Source organism: Chiloscyllium plagiosum, chromosome 34, assembly GCF_004010195.1.
Source record: "Chiloscyllium plagiosum isolate BGI_BamShark_2017 chromosome 34, ASM401019v2, whole genome shotgun sequence".
Classification (NCBI taxonomy): Eukaryota; Metazoa; Chordata; class Chondrichthyes; order Orectolobiformes; family Hemiscylliidae; genus Chiloscyllium; species Chiloscyllium plagiosum.
Window position 1 is genome coordinate 17,092,822 of NC_057743.1, and position 19,320 is coordinate 17,112,141.

At 46.4% G+C, this 19,320-nt stretch overlaps 1 protein-coding gene across 1 annotated transcript; it reads left to right on the top strand.

The window, feature by feature from the left end:
• The first annotated feature begins 2,364 nt into the window (after positions 1 to 2,364).
• aadacl4 (arylacetamide deacetylase-like 4) lies at positions 2,365 to 15,866 on the top strand. Its single transcript, XM_043675647.1, has 4 exons — positions 2,365 to 2,649; positions 7,278 to 7,503; positions 9,619 to 9,682; positions 13,056 to 15,866. The coding sequence occupies exons 1-4, from the start codon at positions 2,473 to 2,475 to the stop codon at positions 13,837 to 13,839; spliced, it is 1,251 nt and encodes a 416-aa protein (XP_043531582.1). The 5' UTR covers positions 2,365 to 2,472; the 3' UTR covers positions 13,840 to 15,866.
• The last annotated feature ends 3,454 nt before the right edge of the window (positions 15,867 to 19,320 follow it).

Sequence of the window (19,320 nt, forward strand, 5' to 3'; positions counted from 1 at the left end):
GCACTACTTTCACCAGCTGCACCAGCCACTTTCTTCGCACTCAATCCCTCCCTATGTCTCATTCCAGGGGAAAGTGATACATGATCGGGCTGAGACAGCCACGATGAAGGCTGGGCTGCTCTACATTTGACACCTTTGCCTTTATGACGAGAGGATACTGACCCTGACCTGCCCCATGGACTGGCTGACCATGCCTTAGATCCTGGGCTGATACTGGAAGCTGCCCTGAATATACTATGCCAGGACCCCCTGTCTGAAATATATCTCCTTTGACTTGACTGAATCACAGAGTCCCTACAGTGCAGATGGATAGCCCATTCTCCCCAGCAAGTCTGCAATGACCTCTGAAGATCTTCCCACCTCGGCCCAGCCCCGACCCTATGCCTGTAACCCTGCATTTACGATGGGTTCAGAAAAGATTTACAAGGATGTTGCCAGGGTTGGAGGATTTGAGCTATAGGGAGGGGTTGAATGTGATGGGGCTGTTTTCCCTGGAGCGTGGGAGGCTGAGAGGTGATTTTATGGAGGTTTATAAAATCATGAGGGGCGTGGATAGGACCAATAGACAAAATCTTTTCCCTGGGGTGGAGGAGTCCAGAACTAGGGGCTGAATAGGCTGGGGCTGTTTTCCCTGGAGCTGAGGAGTGACGTCATAGAGGTTTACAAAATTATGAGGGGCATTTATAGGATAAATAGACAGTGTCTTTTCCCTGGGGTGGGTGAGTCCAGAACTAGAGGGCTTAGGCTTAGGGTGAGAGGGGAAAGATATAAAAGAGACCTAAGGGGCAACTTTTTCACACAGAGGGTGGTACGTGTATGGAATGAGCTGCTAGAGGAAGTGGTGGAGGCTGGTACAATTACAACATTTAAAAGGCATTTGGATGGGTATGTGAATAGGAAGGGTTTGGAGGGATATGGGCCAGGTGCTTGCAGGTGGGACTAGATTGGGTTGGGATATCTGGTTGGCATGAACAGGTTGGACCGAAGGGTCTGTTTCCGTGAGCACACCCACATAGACATGGGGAGAACATGCAAAACTCCACACAGACACTCATCCAAACTGCAATTGAGCCCAGGTCTCTGGCACAGTGAGGCTGCAGTGCTAACCGCCCAGCCACTGTGCCAAGTTCTCCTTCAACTTTGAGACTTGGCTAAACTTTGAAACGTGGGCAGTCTGTCCTGGGTTGGCACTTGATGCGGGTGAATCACTGATGTGGGCTGAAAATGTGTTGCTGGAAAAGCGCAGCAGGTCAGGCAGCATCCAGGGAACAGGAGAATCGACGTTTCGGGCATAAGCCCTTCTTCGGACTTATGCCCGAAACGTCGATTCTCCTGTTCCCTGGATGCTGCCTGACCTGCTGCGCTTTTCCAGCAACACATTTTCAGCTCTGATCTCCAGCATCTGCAGACCTCACTTTCTCCTGAAACACTGATGTGGCAAGGTGGCATACAGCAGGATGGACGCCCACTTGTTAACAACATTGACGAGCCACCTGTGTGCACTAAAAACCATGGCAAGGCAGAAGGTGAGTGAGTGAGGCTGGGAGAATAAGCGATCAGTGCCTGCCATGTAGGTTGCTGCAGGTTATGAGCTGGGTACATGTCCCTGCACATACAGTGAAGCAGCTTTACAAAGCGGGCTCCAAAATGTAGCATTGAAGTTCAGAAGGGCCCCGCAAACGGATCAGATATGTGCCATGATGAGGTGGAGAGGTTGGCACAAATCTGATGGCAGCTTCCAGTGTGCCCATGGTCACTGCCCATGGAGTGTGCCCTGAGATGTTAGCTACTGACATCCAAGATGGAGGTGCCCAGGAACCAGCAGCAAGGAGCTGGGGTTGCCTGGTACCCTCTCTGACTATCATGTTGGTGTCTAGTGTGGGGAACAGGGAATTGCACATCAGTGGGGTGAGATTCAATATTAACGAGGATGATAATGAGTGCTAAACCCTCTGAATAAACCTCTCGCTACTCACTGCTGAGAATCTCATCTCGATGGCTTAGACTCACTGAAAAATACCACAATTTACTCCCAACATCAGAAAGGCTTTACTCGACATCTCACGTGATTTTCACAAATTTCTCACTGTAGCCCACGTCACTTAAAGCCTGGACAGATCACTAACAATCAGCCTGAAACAGAGCAGGACAGTGTGATTCGATAACCATCTGAAGCTGACCATTTTGCAGGGTTACAGGGGAAAAGGCAGAGGAGTACAGCTTAGCTGAGTCCCTCTTACAGAGAGACTCCTTCTCTGCTGTTGGCATTCAATGGGTCAATGAAACACACATTTCCCAACACACACCACTTCCAGTTCCTGAGTTAGCAGTGAGGTAATTCCTCTTCCTGAGTTCCTAGCAGCCCTAAGGGCACTGAACAGTAGAGTGTGGACATTAACCAGCAGGACAAGGCTCTAGCCTGTCTGGACGCTCACTGAGTCTGTTGAAAGACCTATTTTCCGAAACCTTATTATGGATCTGGTGCTTTGGACTTTGACTATGATGCTGGCTCTTGTGGTGGGCTTGTTTGTGCTGTTGGTTTCTGGAGTGATTTACACTGTATTCACTGAGTCGGTAATGCCGCCAGGTATCCAGGGACCAGGTAAACTCAGGCTCATCTACGGCATGCAATTGGCATTAGGCACTTTGGTAAGAAACACTTGGAGAAACTTTGCAAGCTACAACAGAGCAGTTTAATGATACGTACCTTGTCTCAGTGAGCTGATTAAACATTCAATTCTTTTCAGGAAGCAAATGCATTTTACCCAGACTGGTCTCTTAAAGGCAAACACCACCCTGAGACTTAAAGATGAACTTTTCTGACTGCACACTTCCAGTGCAGAATCTCAATTACTGGAGCTTCACATTCCGTGGTGTTCTGTTGTAGTGTGTGCCATCAGTTAGAGTTTAACCTTTACCTTACAGATTAAAAACAACAAAGTGCACTAACTTGTTGACAAGTGATAGATATGGGGGACTTTATGAATGGATTAAAATTGAATGGATTACAAGCACCTGTGTAGCAGAAGAATGATGAATAATAGACAGTTTTCTAGCAGCAATTGGAAATTGTGCAAAGAATTTCAGATGGGAAAGAGTCCGATCAGACAGTGTTAATGAGCCTGATAGCTTGGGGGAAGACACAGTTGCGTAGTCTGGCCGTGAGAGACCGAATGCTCCGGTATCTTTTGCCAGATGGCAGGCTGGAGAAGAGTTTGAGTGAGGCGTGTATGGGGTCTTCCACAATGCTGTTAGCCTTTCGTTTTACGGCGTGTGGTGTAACTGTCTGTAATGGAGGGGAGGGAGAGAGAGAGACCCCGATAATCCTCTCAGCTGTCCTCACTATCCGTTGTAGGGTCTTACAATCCGAGACAGTGCAATTCCCAAACCAGGCAGTGCTGCAGCAGCTCAGGGTGCTCTCAATGAACCGTATGTAGAATGTGATGAGGATGGAGGGTGGGGAGGTGGGATTTCCTCAGCCTGTGCAGAAAATAGAGACACTGCTGGGCTTTCTTGGCTATGGAGCTGGGGTTGGCGGTCCAGGTGTGATTCTCTGCCAAGACATTTGGTGCTCCTCACGATCTCCACAGGGGAGCCAGCATGGAATGGTTGCTCCGTGACCTCCTGAAGTCAACAACCATCTCTTTTGTCTTATCCACGTTCAGAGACAGGTTGTTGGCTCTGCACCAGTCCGTTAGCTGCTGCACTTCCTCTCTGTAACGCTGACTCATCGTTCCTGCTGATGGGACCCGCTACAGTCGTGTCATCAGCGAACTCAATGATGTGATTCGGCCTACGCATCGCTGCGCAGTCCTGTGCTAGCTGGGTGAACGGGGGGTCCCCGTGCTCAGTGTGTTGGTGTTGGGGATGCTGTTCCCAATCCGGACTGACTGATGTCTCCCGGTCAGGAAGTTCAGGATCCAGTCACAAAGGGAGGGATTTAGGCCCAGCAGACTCAGCTTTCCAATCTGGTGCTGAGGAACGAGAATGTTAGCAAGGGAGAGTTGCAATAATTATTCGCTGTAATAAGATTTACTGTTGGGCTTTGAGGAGATATGTTTAATTTATTAAAGACTGAAAAGTCCTGAGACTCCCTATGGGTTGCTGCCTGTTTCTCTCCTCAGGTCTCTAACTGGCTGATTAATCAAAAGGAGCTGAACAAAAGGTTTCACTTGTTTTGAGTTTGTTCAAGGTCACAGTACAATAGGAGCGTTTCATGCAGCCAAGGAAAGGCTGGGTCAATAAAGCCACATACATCCAGGGCCTGATCAAAGTCAAATAGGTGGCGGGAGCAGGGAAGCCCTTTGACCAACAATGCTGCATACACAGCAGGACTTCACTGGAAACAAGAGTGATGCCTGTCTTCCTTTTGAAGGCACCCACACTCCCCTCCCCACCCCATTCCTTCAGCAGAGGCAGAGAGTCCAACCAGGATTTGACCAGGTGGATGTAGGAAGGCTGCTTCCTCTAGTAGGAGCATCTAGAGCAGGGGGTTATGGGTTAGAAATGGGGGGCGGGGAGGGGTTCACCCATTTAAGATGGAGATGAGGAAAACATTTTCAGAGGGTTATCTTTGGAATTCCCTTCCCCTAAAGGCAGTATATACACAGTCTTTAAATATTTTTAAGGCAGAGGCAGATAAGTCCTTGATTACAAAGGAGAGGAAAGATGATCAGGAAATGGGGAAATGTAGAATTGAGGTTAAAATCAGTCAGCCATGAACATCTTGAATGGTGGAGCAGGCTCGAAGGACCATGTGATTAGTCTTGGTCCTGGTTCATATGTTCTTAGATCAAAGAGGCTTGCCATTGTATTGAGCACTGAATAGGTCCTCAACTAGGAGGAGCTAGATGAATGGGAAGGTGATAATGTCACCAGACTGGTAATCCAAAATGCCAATTTAATGTTTTGTGGACTTGGTTCAAGCTCCTGGGAGAAAGTAAGGACTGCCAATGCTGGAGATCAGAGTCAAAAAATGTGGCGCTGGAAAAGCACAGCCGGTCAGGCTGTTATGAAGATGTGGGTGTACTGTAGCTTTAACAAAGTTAAAAGCAAGCAGAATTACCTGACAGCACCAAGTGTTCTGAACAAGATACAATGTACCCTTTTGGTCCAGCAGCTAGTGTAGCTGGTTGCCTGGAGACAAAAACAAATTTGAATTAGGCCAATCAGTTTAAATTATACCCTAAGAAAACCAAACTCCAATCAAGTTTGAATTGAGTATATTGTCAATATTAAAAGCCAGTGACACAATCCGATCCTTTGGGGGTATAAGACCAGGGAAAATCGGACAGTTGAAAGAGAACTGCCAAGCCACCAGCACGTACAGGCTGTCCGAAACACAGCTCTCTTAGAGGCAACCTTTATCGATCAACAACCTGTGGAAGAGAAACCCTGAGAAGAAAATCAACAGAGAAAGATACAAAGGGAAGATTTCACAGCTGGCTGGGTTTGAAATTTGAATTTTTGGTAAATCTTAATCGGGGTTTTATCGGACTAGTATTATCGAACGGAAAATAAACGATAAGTTAGAGGAAGGAGTTGTAAATAGTTGTGAGTTAATTTTTCCCTGTAATACTTTAAGAAACAACGTTGTTAATTTTTACTTTAAATAGCCCTTGGCCTCTCACATTTTCACAGATTACTGCACGGTGTAAACCTTTTCTGTGTTGCTGGTTTCAATTAGCAGGGGATGGGAGTTTACCCCGTGCCGTAACATTCGAGGAGCAGGAGAATAACCCCTTCATCGGGAATGTCAAAGAGCTTGTGCCTGAAATGTCGACTCTCCTGCTCCTCGGATGCTGCCTGACCGGCTGTGCTTTTCCAGCACCACAATTTTTTGACTTGTTCAAGTCCCACCGGGGTAGGTGGTAAATCTTGAATCATTAAGAAAATTAGCCTAAGATAGTCACTGTTGATTATTGTAAATATCTATCTGGTTCACTAATGCCCCTCCTTTAGGGCAGGAAATCTGCTGCTGCTGGCAGTGAGATGGGAGAAGGGGTGGGGTGTTGTTGTTGGCGATATTTGTTCTTCTTTGCCAATTCTTTTCAATCTGTTTTAATTCTTGTCCCAGTGTTTAAATCCCTCCTGGCCTCTGCCCTCCCCCATCTCTGGGACCTTCTCCAGCCCGACAACATTAAAAAAAAACTCACCCACAGGACGTGGCCATGAATTCTAGGCCAGCACTTTTTACCCATCTCGAACTGCCCAGAGGTTAATAGGTGATGGCCTAGCAAGACCCTAGAGGGCAGTTCAGTGTCCAATACATCACATGAGGCCAATTTCCTTCCCAAACAAGGCACAAGTGAACCAGATGGGTATTTTTCCAGACACCAATTTCACGTTTGTCATTAATTCTTATTGAACTTCAATTCCACCCTGGTTGAGCCACGTCCCAAGAACATTACCTGGGTCTCTGGATTAATAGCAGAGCAATATTACCACGAGGTGATTGCCTCACCATTGTGAGAACCCTCAAGCTCTCTAACCACTTGTCAATCCCTGTCTTCTACCTCTCTAACACTGGCAGCCTGGACTCGTGTTTTCCTGCGTCCCTCCCTCCCTAAACCTCTGCCCCTCCTTTAAGATGGTCCTTGAACCCTAATTTTCCGACTGAGCAGTGGCTGACAGTTCCTGGCTGCTGCTATCGGACCCTTGCCCCTCAGATGCCAGCAAACACCTGTTTGGGTACCTACTCTGGACAAGCCCGGTGCTCCTGTCCTCAGCGAGGGGTCCTAGTCCTCCTGCTCCCCACCCCCGCCACCTCCAGCCTGTACAGTCAGCTCCAGAAACTTCCCTTCCAGCCGGTCGATCTGTCCCTTTCTTTGGGTTGACCCTGACCCCTTCCGGCTCTGGTCACATCTCGGAGTTGCTGTTGTGCGGGGTCCTACACAGGTTGCTTCCTCCCTTCCCTCCCCCACCACACCCCCCATATTGTTCATTTTCTTTTTGCTGCGGCCTTTGAGGGGGTCTTCCTTTAGCTTAAGCCCCTGTCCAGTCAGCTGCCCCCAGGCTTGCAGATTGCCTCGTCTGCCTGAGTCAGGGAGCTCAGTGAATCTTAATTCAAATGTGAAATCCACAAACTCCTCTCCCAAGTTCAGAGGGTTTTCGTCCAGGCTATCCGATGGGGAGTTTTGTCCCACCTGACACTGTATCTGCAAACATTCTGATGCAGTGCCTTGATTTCACTTCTATGATGTTAAAGGCAAGTTAGGTGCATATTTTATATAAATGCAAGTTTCTGGTATATTTTATCCCCGTTCCCCTCCACTTAGGGAAAGATCGCACAGAATCTGGGGCTGGGACCACAGGTCACTGTTGTTCGGTATCTACATGCCAAGACCCTCAGGAGGATGTCCAAGGAAGGGACTGGCCTGATCATCCGGGATCTCCAATTTGATGGTGTCCCCGTCAGGGTTTACCAGCTGAGGTCAGCATCGGCGGAGAAAAGGCGTGGGATCTTGTACTTCCACGGTGGTGGATGGGTGTTTGGCAGCATAAGTAAGTGCGAAAGACCTGTCCCCTGGTTAACGTAGTCTTTCACTTTAATCCGAAGTCCCACTGCTCTGAGGCAGGTGTTAATAAATATCCACGAGCATAGTCAGCGAATCGTAAGCTGGTCTGGTATAGAATAGGCCAACAAAAGGTCATTTAAATTTACTCTAATCCCACTTTCCAGCATTTGACCCATTGCCTTGAAAGTTGTGACATTTCAACTGGTCTTCCAAGTACTTTGTAAAGGTTTCCTACCTCAACTAGCCTCCCAGGCAGTGCATTCCAGACCCCTGCAACCCTCTGGGTAAAATAAAAATTGTTCAAAACCACAATAAACTGTGTGATTTCACTTTAAAATTATGCCCACTAGTTATTGACCCTTCAGCTATGGGACGCAGCGTGTTTCCATCCATCCTGTCCATGTCCCTCATAACTTTATACACCTCTGCCAAGTCTCCCCAGCCTTCTCTATATCTCAGCATATCCAGACTCTCTTCACCGCTAAACTGCTCCATCCCAGGCAATGTCCTGGTGAATCTCCCCTGCAACCCTTCCAGTGCAATCACATCTCTCCTATAGTGCAGTGACCAAAACTGTACACAGTGCTCCAGGTGTGGCCTAGCCAAAGTCTTGTACAGCTCCTACCTCCCTGCTCTTATAATCTATGACATGCCTGACAAAGGCAAGCAATCCGTGTGCCTTCTTAATGACCCCATTATTCTGTCCTACTGCCTTCAGGGATCCATGGACAAGCAACCCAAGATTTCTCTGTTCCTCTGAGCTCCCAACGTCCTGCCATTCACTCAGCACTCCCTTGTCCTGTTCCTTCTTACAAAGTGCATCACCTCACATTTATCCGTCTGTCACTGATCTGTCCATCTGACCAATCTGTCAATATTCTCCTGTAACCTAAGATCTTCTTCCTCACTGTCAACCATCCGGCCAATGTTTGTAACACCCACAAACTTACTTATCATTCATCCTGCATTTCCTTCGTTATAGTTTCTATATGTTACAAACAATAAGAGGCCTAGTACTGATCCCCATGGTATGCCACTGGGCACAGGCTTCAGTCACACTAACAGTCTTCTAGCTCCACCCTCTGTCTTCTGTCAATAAGCCAATTTTGGATCTACCTTGCCAAGTTACCCCAGATCCCATGAGCTTTTATTTTCTTTATCAGTCTCACATGTGGAACTTTGTCAAAGGTTTTGCTGAAATCCACATAAACTCCATCAACTGCATTGCCTCACACCTTCACACATCTTCATACCTGGTCACCTCCTTGAAAAATTTAACCAAATTCATGAGGGCATGACCTCCCTCTGACAAAGCCACGCTGACTATCCCTGATTAAACCTTACGTCTCCAAGTGGAGATTCATTTTCTCCTTCAGCGTTTTCTCCAACTGGTTGATGGGGACTGTGTAGAGGGAGCTATACTCTGTATCTAACCCCGTGCTGTATCTTTCCTGGGAGTGTTTGAAGGGGACAGTGTAGAGGGAGCTTTGCTCTGTATCTAACGCCATGCTGTAACTGTCCTGGGAGTGTTTGAAGGGGACAGTGTAGAGGGAGCTTTACTTTGTATGTAATCTTGTTTTGTACTTGTGCTGGAAGTGTTTGATTAGATTAGATTACATTACAGTGTGGAAACAGGCCCTTCGGCCCAACAAGTCCACACCGACCCGCCGAAGCGAAACCCACCCATACCCCTACATTTACCCCTTACCTAACACTACGGGCAATTTAGCATGGCCAATTCACCTGACCCTGCACATCTTTTGGACTGTGGGAGGAAACCGGAGCACCCGGAGGAAACCCACGCAGACACGGGGAGAACGTGCAAACTCCACACAGTCAGTCGCCTGAGGCGGGAATTGAACCCGGGTCTCAAGCGCTGTGAGGCAGCAGTGCTAACCACTGTGCCACCGTGCTGCCCACTGGTTGGGGATGGGGATTGTGTAAGAAGAAGCCTTACTCTGTATCTATTCCCGTACAGTCTCTGTCCTAGTAGTATTTAATGCTGCCATTAGCTGTTTGGAAAGTCACATCCTCCATTTCCCAGTACTTGGATTCCTCATTTTGACAGAAAGTAACTAATGTGTATGTATTTCGTTCTCAGATGAATATGATAATTTGTGCCGGTACATCGCCAAGGAAACTGAGTCGATTGTGGTGTCAGTGGAGTGAGTATCTGTTGCTTGGATAGGATCACAGTCCTTCATCCAATTGACAAATTCCTAATGCCAGGCTGACCTCAATCCAGCACAGCACTGTTCCGGGACACATGACAGACAGAGTGGAAGCTAAGTTCTCTTCCACCTCCACTCTATTTCATTCAGAAGTAATGCTTTCGTTTCCTGTCTAATCCTTCTTTTTCTTGGCTTGACAAATTTGAACACACGGCACGTACGCCTAGGCCCTCTGGTTATCGTTTGGTTGAAAGCCAGGACAGTTAGAAAGCTATTTAACAGTGATGGAAGCACAGCCAACCCTCCATGTTCCTCTCGGATACATGGTGGGGCTTTGTGTCTGTCATACTCACACATCTGTGCTCATTTTGCTGTTATTACACCCATGTATATCCGATTCTTATTCAGAGGACCATAAATCCATAAGACATAGGGAGCAGAAATTAGGCCACATCCTTTACTTTTGCTATTTTCTGAATGGCACACCAAATTAGTAACCTAAAGATGAGAGCTGGTCTCTGTAATGATGATCATGAAACTATTATTGATTGCTGTAAAAACAGGATTAAATTTCCATAGCAAAATTGACCATAACACCATAAGATGTATAGAAGCAGAATCTGGCCCATATAATTTGCCCTGCCATTTCATCATGGCTGATATGTTTCTCAACCCCATTCTCTGTCTTCTCCCATTAGCGTTTGATCCCCTTATTAATCAGGAACCTATCTCTGTCTTAAATACACTTTGCAACTTGGCCTTCACAGTCTTCTGTGGCAATGAGTTTCACAGGTTCACCACCCTCCCATTCAAGAAATTCCTTGTCATCACAGTTCGAAGGTGTTGTCCCTCTCCCCTACTCCTGGAAACATTTTCTCCACATCCACTCCATCCAGAACTCCTGGTATTCTGTAAGTTCCAATGAAATCCCCCCTCATTGTTTTAAATTACATCAAGTACAGACCCAACTGTCCTCACCTGCTCCTCATTGACAAGCCCTTCTTCCCCAGGAACATCCTTGTAAATCTCCTCTGGATCCCCTGATGAATATGCTTCCTTAGATACAGGGCCCAAAACTGCTCGCAACATTCCAAATGCAGTCTGACCACGGTGTTGTACAGCCTCAGCAGTACATCTCAGCTCTTGTGTTCAAGTCCTCTTGGAATAAATGCTAACGTTGCATTTACCTTTCTAACTGCCAAATGAACCTGCATGTTAACTTTAAGAGAATTCTGAATTGAGACTTCCAAGTCCTTATGCTTCAGATTTCTGAAAACCTTTGCTGTTTAGAAAATAATCTGCACCTCTAATCTTCTTACCAATGTGAAAACCTCACTTGTACACATTGTATTCCATCTGCCACTTCTTTGCCCACTCTCCTAGCCTGTCTGAGTCCTTCGGCAGCCGCCCCTGCTTCCTCGACACTACCTGTCCCTCCACTTACCTTTGTGTTAAGTGAACACTAACAACAATGCCCTCAATTCCTTTGTTCAGGGCATTAATGTCGAATGTGAATAGATGTGGTCCCAACTCTAACCCCTGCAGATCTCTCCTAGTCACTGGCTGCCATCCTGAAAAAGACCCCTTTATCCCCACTCTCTGCTCTCTGCCAGTCAGCCAATCCTCCAAACATGTCATTACCTTACCCCTAACACCTTTGGCTCGTCTTATTTAGTAGTCTCCTGTGTGGCACCTTGCCAAAGGCCTTCTGGAAATCCAACTAGATTATATCCACTGGCTCCCCTTTGACTAATTTGTTTGTTCACTCCTCAAAGAATTCTAACAGATATAATCTTCCCTTGATGAAGCCATTCTGACTCAGTCCTATTTTACAGTGTACTTCCAAGTTCTCCGCAATCCATGCTTAATAATGGACTCTAAAATCTTACCGATGACCAAGGTCAGGCTAAATGACTGTAGTTTCCTGTCTTCTGCCTGCCTTTTTCATAAACAGGGTGTTATGTTAGCTATTTTCCAGTTCCCTGGGACCTCCCTAACTCCAGTGATTCCTGAAAGATCACCATCAATGCCTCCACAATCTCCTCTGCTATCTCCTTCAGAACCCTGGGGTACAGTTCATCTGGTCTGAGTGGTTTATCCACCTTCAAACCTTTCAACTTTCCCAGCACCTTCCCCTTAGTCATAGCCACTACACTCACCTCTGTCCCTGACCCTTGAAGTTGGGGTTTCATGATTTAGGCTATCTGGTGGAAAGCACCTCTTCAATGTAGTTGCACTCATATCACCTCAATTCTTAACTGCGTACACATTATTATCCAATTGTGGGTGACGCTGGTCATTTATTGCCCATCTCTAATTGATCAAGGTAAGCAGTTACCATGGGTCTGGAATTATATGTAGGCCAGACCAGGTGAGGATGACAGATTCCCTTTCTTAAAAGGCATCTGTGAACCATATATGCGTTTTTGCAACAATGACTACATGTTTGCCATTAGGCTACTAGCTCTTACACCAATTTGTTTTTAAAAATTGAGTTCAAATTTCACTATCTACTCAGATTTGAACCCATTTCTTCAGAGCATTAGCCTGGGTTTAGCTGAATGAGTCCTGTGACATTACTACTAGGCCGTCCCCTAGATGGCAACACTCCCTTTGGAAGCCTTTCAGAGAGGGTTCATTTAGTTAATTATTGGGGTGAGGGAGTTTTCTTCTGAGGAAAAGTTGGACAGGTTGGGCCTATAAATATTGGAATCTAGATGAATGAGAACTGATATTATTGAAGCATTTAAGAGCCTGAGGGGACCTGACAGGGTGGATCTAAAAGGATGTTTTCGCTTGTGGAGTAGTCTAGAACTGGAGGACAATAAGGAATAACCCATTAAATTAGAAATTAGGATTTTATTTCTCAGATGGCTATTAATCGTCTGCAAAAAGTAGTGGAGGCAGGGTCATTGAATTTTTTTTCGGCCAAATGGGATAGATTCTTGACTGACAAAGCAATTGGAGGTAGACAGGAAAGTAGGCAAGATCAGCCAGGATCCTAACAATTCATGCAACAAGGTTAAGGGGCTGAATGGCCTCCTAAATCCTATGTTCCTGTGTTCAACATTGACATTGCTTCACATCTGCCTTTCTTGTCTCTACTCTTGAAAACCTCCAGAACGCAGACAAGAGCCCCCCACTGCACCATCCACCTGGCACTGAAGCCATTTCTGTAGCCCGAGGTTGAAAGGTCACAGGTCAGAGGCATATAACAGCAGACTGTCAAATCTGCCCTGACCAACTCATGCAGTCGAGAGTCTTTCTTCAACCTTAATGCGGCCCAGCCCTGTAGAAATGAGCACTTCAACAAGTTACAATAAAAACAAACCCTTCTTGGCCTAATGTTTCCCTGTTGGTTTCCCAGGTACCGCCTTGCACCTGAGTACAGGTACCCCTCTCAGCTCGAGGACTGCCTAAATGCCACTCTGCATTTCCTCAAGACCACAGATGATTATGGAGTTGACCGCAACAGAGTCGTTGTGTGTGGGGATAGTGCTGGGGGTAACCTGGTTGCCGCCGTGTGTCTGAGAGTCACTTCCATGAAGGACAGCTTGGATGTTCCAACCCTCCGCGCCCAGGTCCTGATCTACCCAGCCCTTCAAATGGTCGACTTCAACCTGCCCTCCTACCGACAAAACCAGTTTGTGCCCATCCTGTTTCGAACACGCATGATCTTCTTCTTCCTGCAGTATCTGAACGGAGACATGTCCATTGCAGAAGATGTGCTGTCAGGTCACCATCTACCTGTGGAAGTCAAATCTAAATACAGGAGGTGGCTAAACCCAGATCTGATCCCAGGCAACTTTCAGGTCGGAGATCAGAAGCCCAACCTTGCCCTCACCCATGTCGATGAGGTTTATGATCTTGTGAAGCCCAGCTTAGAGCCAACCTTTGCCCCACTCCTTGCCAGTGATGCTGCCATTAGCAGGCTCCCACCAGCGTACATTTTGACCTGTGAGTTTGACGTACTACGGGATGACGGATTGCTGTTCAAGAAACGATTGGAAGACAATGGCGTTCCAGTGTCCTGGTACCATATTCAAGATGGCTTCCACGGGATAATCAGCTTCTTTGATAATGGTTACCTGACCTTCTCATCCGGGAAACAGGCCGTTGATAACATTGTCTCCTTCCTTAGAGACATGTAGGGCCGTTTTTCCAAGGAGTGGTGATCAGAGTCATCTTGTCACTCTGTTCCTCCTTTGTTCCGTTTGTACACAGCTTTGCGTTCCCGGCAGGAGATTCTGATTACTGCTCCTTCAGAAATAGTGAGCATTAGCACAATCCCACAGCTCTCTTGCAGCATAGGATCATAGCAAGAATTTAAACCATGTCCGCCTTTTCAGGGCACTTGGTGCTTTACTCTGTGATTTATATTTTAAGTGCGCAGCAGCAAGGACAGCCACTCCACCCAGCCCCATTAAAGGGTAAAGGTACAAGATAAGTGTGTGGGTTCGGGTGCCAAGTAGGTAGAGTGTCAGATGAATTGGATGCCAGGGCACAAGCTGGCCAGCATAAATGGTAAAGAGTTAAGGTAAGTTGGTGTGAGTAGGAGTATCAGGCCCAACAGTGAGATAGCAATGGGGGAATGTCCATACTGGGTGGGGATTGATGTTTCTGCTGGAGGAGGTAGGAGGCTATCAGATTCTGGGGAGAATGGGGTTGACCATTGGGGCCCCAGAATTTTGAACAGATGGAGGAAAGTTGGGTTATGTGGTGAGGGTGGAAGATTGAGCATTGGGGGTGGGGGTGCAGAATGATGGAGTGCCATGTCTGTTGGCAGGAGTAAGTGTTGGGTCCTGGGGTGGGTGTCCTGGCTGGAGGGGGGGGGTGTGGTCCTTGGAATTGATGTGGGTTTCCTGTGCACCCAGCACAACCCTCTAGTTTCTGTATCTGTCCACTATCCCTACTCCTAATTCTCAAATAATATGCAGTCCAAGATTACTGTCAGTTTTGTGTGTATTCACATTAATGTGCTTGAATGATTTCTGGGAATCTGTACCTTTATTTGCATGTGTAACTTCACCTGCCTAATGGTCACCACCTCAAAATTTCAGTGAACACCGTTATCTTTAACAAAGCCATGCTGACTCTCCCTGATCAGCTCATGTTTGACCAAAGTCAAAACGTGTGGTGCTGGAAAAGCACAACCGGTCAGGCAGCATCCGAGGAGCAGGAGCACAGCTCCTCATCATGCACCCCCCCCCCTCACATTTCTGTTGAAGAGCCTATGCTTAAAACATCGGCTTTCCTGCTCCTCGGATGCTGTCTGACCTGCTGTGCTTTTCCAGCACCACACTTTTTGACTCTGATCTCCTGCATCTGCAGTCCTCACTTTCTCCTCAGTTTGACCACCTTGGTCACAGGTTAGTCTTTAAATTGATGGGACTCTGTTTACTTGACTTCCCTCTCCTTGACCTCCTTAATACCCACACCTCCTGCCTACAAGGAGTGACATTCATAAGTTTTGAGGCGGTGGAAGAGGAGCAGCCTATCTCTGAGAAGCAGCAATTCTGTAATGGGAGGGGGTTGGGGAAGATTACAGAAACTGAGATTACACCACCGAGAAACTTCCTCAGTTTCCCAACTGAAGCTTACGGCAGGAACTACAATGCATGTTGACTCAATTTTACGGCTAATAATGTACACAGTTGGCAAGTAGTGAACAGCACTGGTCAAATTTCCAGCATGCACTCCCTACTGCAAACTCAACTCCACATCTGACCCTTTTACATATCTGCAAACAAGAGGTACTCAAGCAACACTGTTCCACAGAGCGGAACGATTCACAGCGATTATTAGCAATGTGATTATTACCCCTGCAGGGATTCAAACACTGGGAACCACAAGAATGTATCTCTCTCTGTAAATTTATAGCATGATTCTTTTAAAGTCCCTTTTCTTCTCAGGATTGTTGCGATGCCTGGTATTCCCTGTTTGGCCTCCATGATGGGAAATGGGCACAAACATATAACATGCGTTTGTCAAACGCGATTTGGTTGAAATGTGATTGAAATGTGAATTTGCAGACTTTTTTTTTGAATAAGGCGATTCCACCCTCGGCAGCAGATGAGCAGCAAAACCCAGCCTCAGGATCCTCTGTCTGCAAAATGCCCACTCAGTGTGTTCAGCTAAAACAGGAATGCAATCAGCTCTGCAAGCCTTGAAACTTAGATTGAAACAAAGTTAAAAATCACACAACACCAGGTTATAGTCCAACAGATTTAATTGGAAGCACACTAGCTTCCAAGCTAGTGTGCTTCCAATTAAATCTGTTGGACTATAACCTGGTGTTGTGAGATTTTTAACTTTGTACACCCCCAGTCCAACACCGGCACCTCCAAATCATGACTAGATTGAAACTGGGAATTGTAGTCTATAATGAGAAGGAACATTGGCTGAGAATCTTGAGGAGGGCTGGACTTATGCTTCAGCATCACCTGGACAGGCAGCTTACGCACTTCCAGGTGAAGAGCTTCGTGAAAGGTACAGTGCTGTAGTCAGCAATTTTTGTGCTAAAATGTTAAACCTACTGTATTATTTCATTAAAATATATGATTTAAAGATTTACTTAGACTGTGCTTTCATTTGTGTAAGGCTAACTTCTATTTTTGTTTCAATCTTTACTGATATTTTTGATGGTTTGCCCCTAACCCTGTTTTTCCCCATAGGCCCTGTTATTTATCTCGTGTGATTTTCTATGACATGGTGTCCCACAGGAACGCAGCTACTGCGTTATCAGAGAACTACCTGTGTGCTGAGTGACATTCCACACTTACACATTCTAGTCAGTGCCTTAGAGAGCTGAAAAATGTGTTGCTGGAAAAGCGCAGCAGGTCAGGCAGCATCCAGGGAACAGGAGAATCAACATTTCGGGCATGAGCCCTTCTTCAGGAATTCCTGAAGAAGGGCTAATGCCCGAAAAAAATGATTCTCCTGCTCCTTTGATGCTGCCTGACCTGCTGCGCTTTTCCAGCAACACAGTTTTCAGCTCTGATCTCCAGCATCTGCAGTCCTCACTTTCTCCTAGTGCCTTAGAGAGCCAATAAAGGAAAGGCTGCTTGATTGCAATACTGTAATTGGCTGTTTAAAGCAGTGTGAATTATAATGCGAGTCGGTGGATGTTGGACTAACTCCACAGAGGCTGGTATCCCGTCCCACCAAGTCTCCTTTTATTTACATGTGGAGCGGCCTTGACACTGATCCAGCTCCCTCAGAGCCAGCTCTCAGAGTGAACACCATGTCGGACACTCCTGCTTATCTGTCAGCCAGGGCTCCCTGATTGGACCGGATTAACAGCCCCAATCAGGGGACCCATATTCTGTGCGGTCTACCCAGCTGACCTCATTACAATCACTACAGATGCCATTTTGTTTGACAACTTCTGTTTTTTTTCTGTGGATTGATTGTTTAATTAAAAAAAACACTGATTATTAAAGAGTCTGTTTACAGACTGATACATTTCCAGTCAGATGGTCTGCTCCTGCATTATGACTGGGCTACAGTGATGCCACTTTCTGCTTGCATTATAAATGCCATTACCCGAGATGGCCGTGGATATTAAGGAGCTAAAGAATCACTGTGAATAATGAAATGATAGTGCTACTTGCACCAAATGTTTCTAAGGGATTGATTCAGGAAATCGTGGAAGATAACTGGGCCATGATTCCCTTATTGACTATGCACTGCATAGAACACAAGCTGAAGTGCTGCCTGAAGGCTCATTTCAGTCCAAGTTGTCAACATTATCCACACAAGCTCAACTCCAGAAAACGCACTCTGACTGATAATGTATTACAACTTGAAGTTTTTTTTATTCCACGCCGACCAGATATCCCAACCCAACCTAGTCCCACCTGCCAGCACCCGGCCCATATCCCTCCAAACCCTTCCCATTCATATACCCATCCAAACGCCTCTTAAATGTTGCAATTGTACCAACCTCCACCACTTCCTCTGGCAGCTCATTCCATACAAGTACCACACTCTGTGTGAAAAAGTTGCCCAGTAGGTCTCTTTTATATCTTTTCCCTCTCACCCTAAACCTATGCCTTATAGTTCTAGACTCCACGACCCCAGGGAAAAAGACTTTGCCTATTGACCCTATCCATGCCCTCATAAGTTTGTAAACCTCTATAAGGTCACTCCTCAGCCTCCGACGCTCCAGGGAAAACAGCCCCAGCCTGTTCAGCCTCTCCCTGTAGCACAAATCCTCCAACTCTAGCAACATCCTTGCAATCTTTTCTGAACCGTTTCAAGTTTCACAACAGCTTTCCGATAGGAAGGAAACCAGAATTGCACACAATATTCCAACAGTGGCCTAACCAATGTCCTGTACAGCTGCAACATGACCTCCCAACACCTGTACTGACTCTATGACTCTGTAAGTTCAGTGGTAGCTTATGTGCCCATTGACTGGATTCACAGAGGCAATGTCAGAGACAGCGTTAACAGGTCACTACGTAACTCTGGGTGCAGGCAGAAGCTGGATAGAGTTGGGAGGGGGAGTTGTAGCGTGCAAAGGGGAGAAGGTGGATGCAACCTCTGCAGAAAAGAGATCAAGTGACTAATCAGTAGTAAGAAAGCAGATTTTGATTGTAAAGGAAAGGCTTGTTTGGGGCCTTTTATAGAGCTATGTCAGCTCAAAGCTCTTTCCAATCAAGGAAGTATTCAAAATCAAGAGGAGTGTAGACAGAGGAGATTGGGAGAAATTATTCCACATTTGAAAGGTTGGAGAATGAGAGATCTAAAGTAATTAGTTAAAAGAAACAACAGTGACATGAGTAGTTATCTTTTCACACAGTGACTGGAATGTATCAGGAAATGTCAGATTCAATTATGGTTTTCAAAGGTAAATTAGACTCATCCAGAAAAGGCAGAGTTAGATTAGATTACTTACAGCGTGGAAACAGGCCCTTCGGCCCAACAAGTCCACACCGACACGCAACTCACCCAGACCCATTCCCCTACACCTAACACTACGGGCAATTTAGCGTGGCCAGTTCACCTAGCCTGCACGTTTTTGGATTGTGGGAGGAAACCGGAGGAACCCCACGCAGAGAATGTGCAAACTCCACACAGAGAGTCGCCTGAGGTGGGAATTGAACCCAGGTCTCTGGCGCTATGAGGCAACAGTGCTAACCACTGTGCCACCTTGCCACCCAGGGAGAAGATGGGAGAAGGGCACTATACAAATGATAATTCAAAGAGACAGACACAATGTGCTGAATTCCCTCCTTTGGCACAGCAATGATTCTGAGTTTTGAGAGTCACTGTTTGAATGTGGCAGGTACCAGGGAGAAGATGGGAGAAGGGCACTATACAAATGATAATTCAAAGAGGCAGCGCAGACACAATGTGCTGAATTCCCTCCTTTGGCACAGCAATGATTCTGAGTTTTGAGAGTCACTGTTTGAATGTGGCAGGTAATTTGCCCATGGTAAGGTCCTGAAAGAAGCAATGCTAATGACCATGTAATTGTTTTGTGGAGGTTTATAAAATCACGAGGGATATAGATAAGGTGAATGACCAGGGTCATTTCCCTCGGGCGGTAGAGTTCAAAATTAGGACCATACTTTTACAGTGAGAGGAGAAAGATTCTAAAAAGATATGAGAGGCAACTTTTTCAT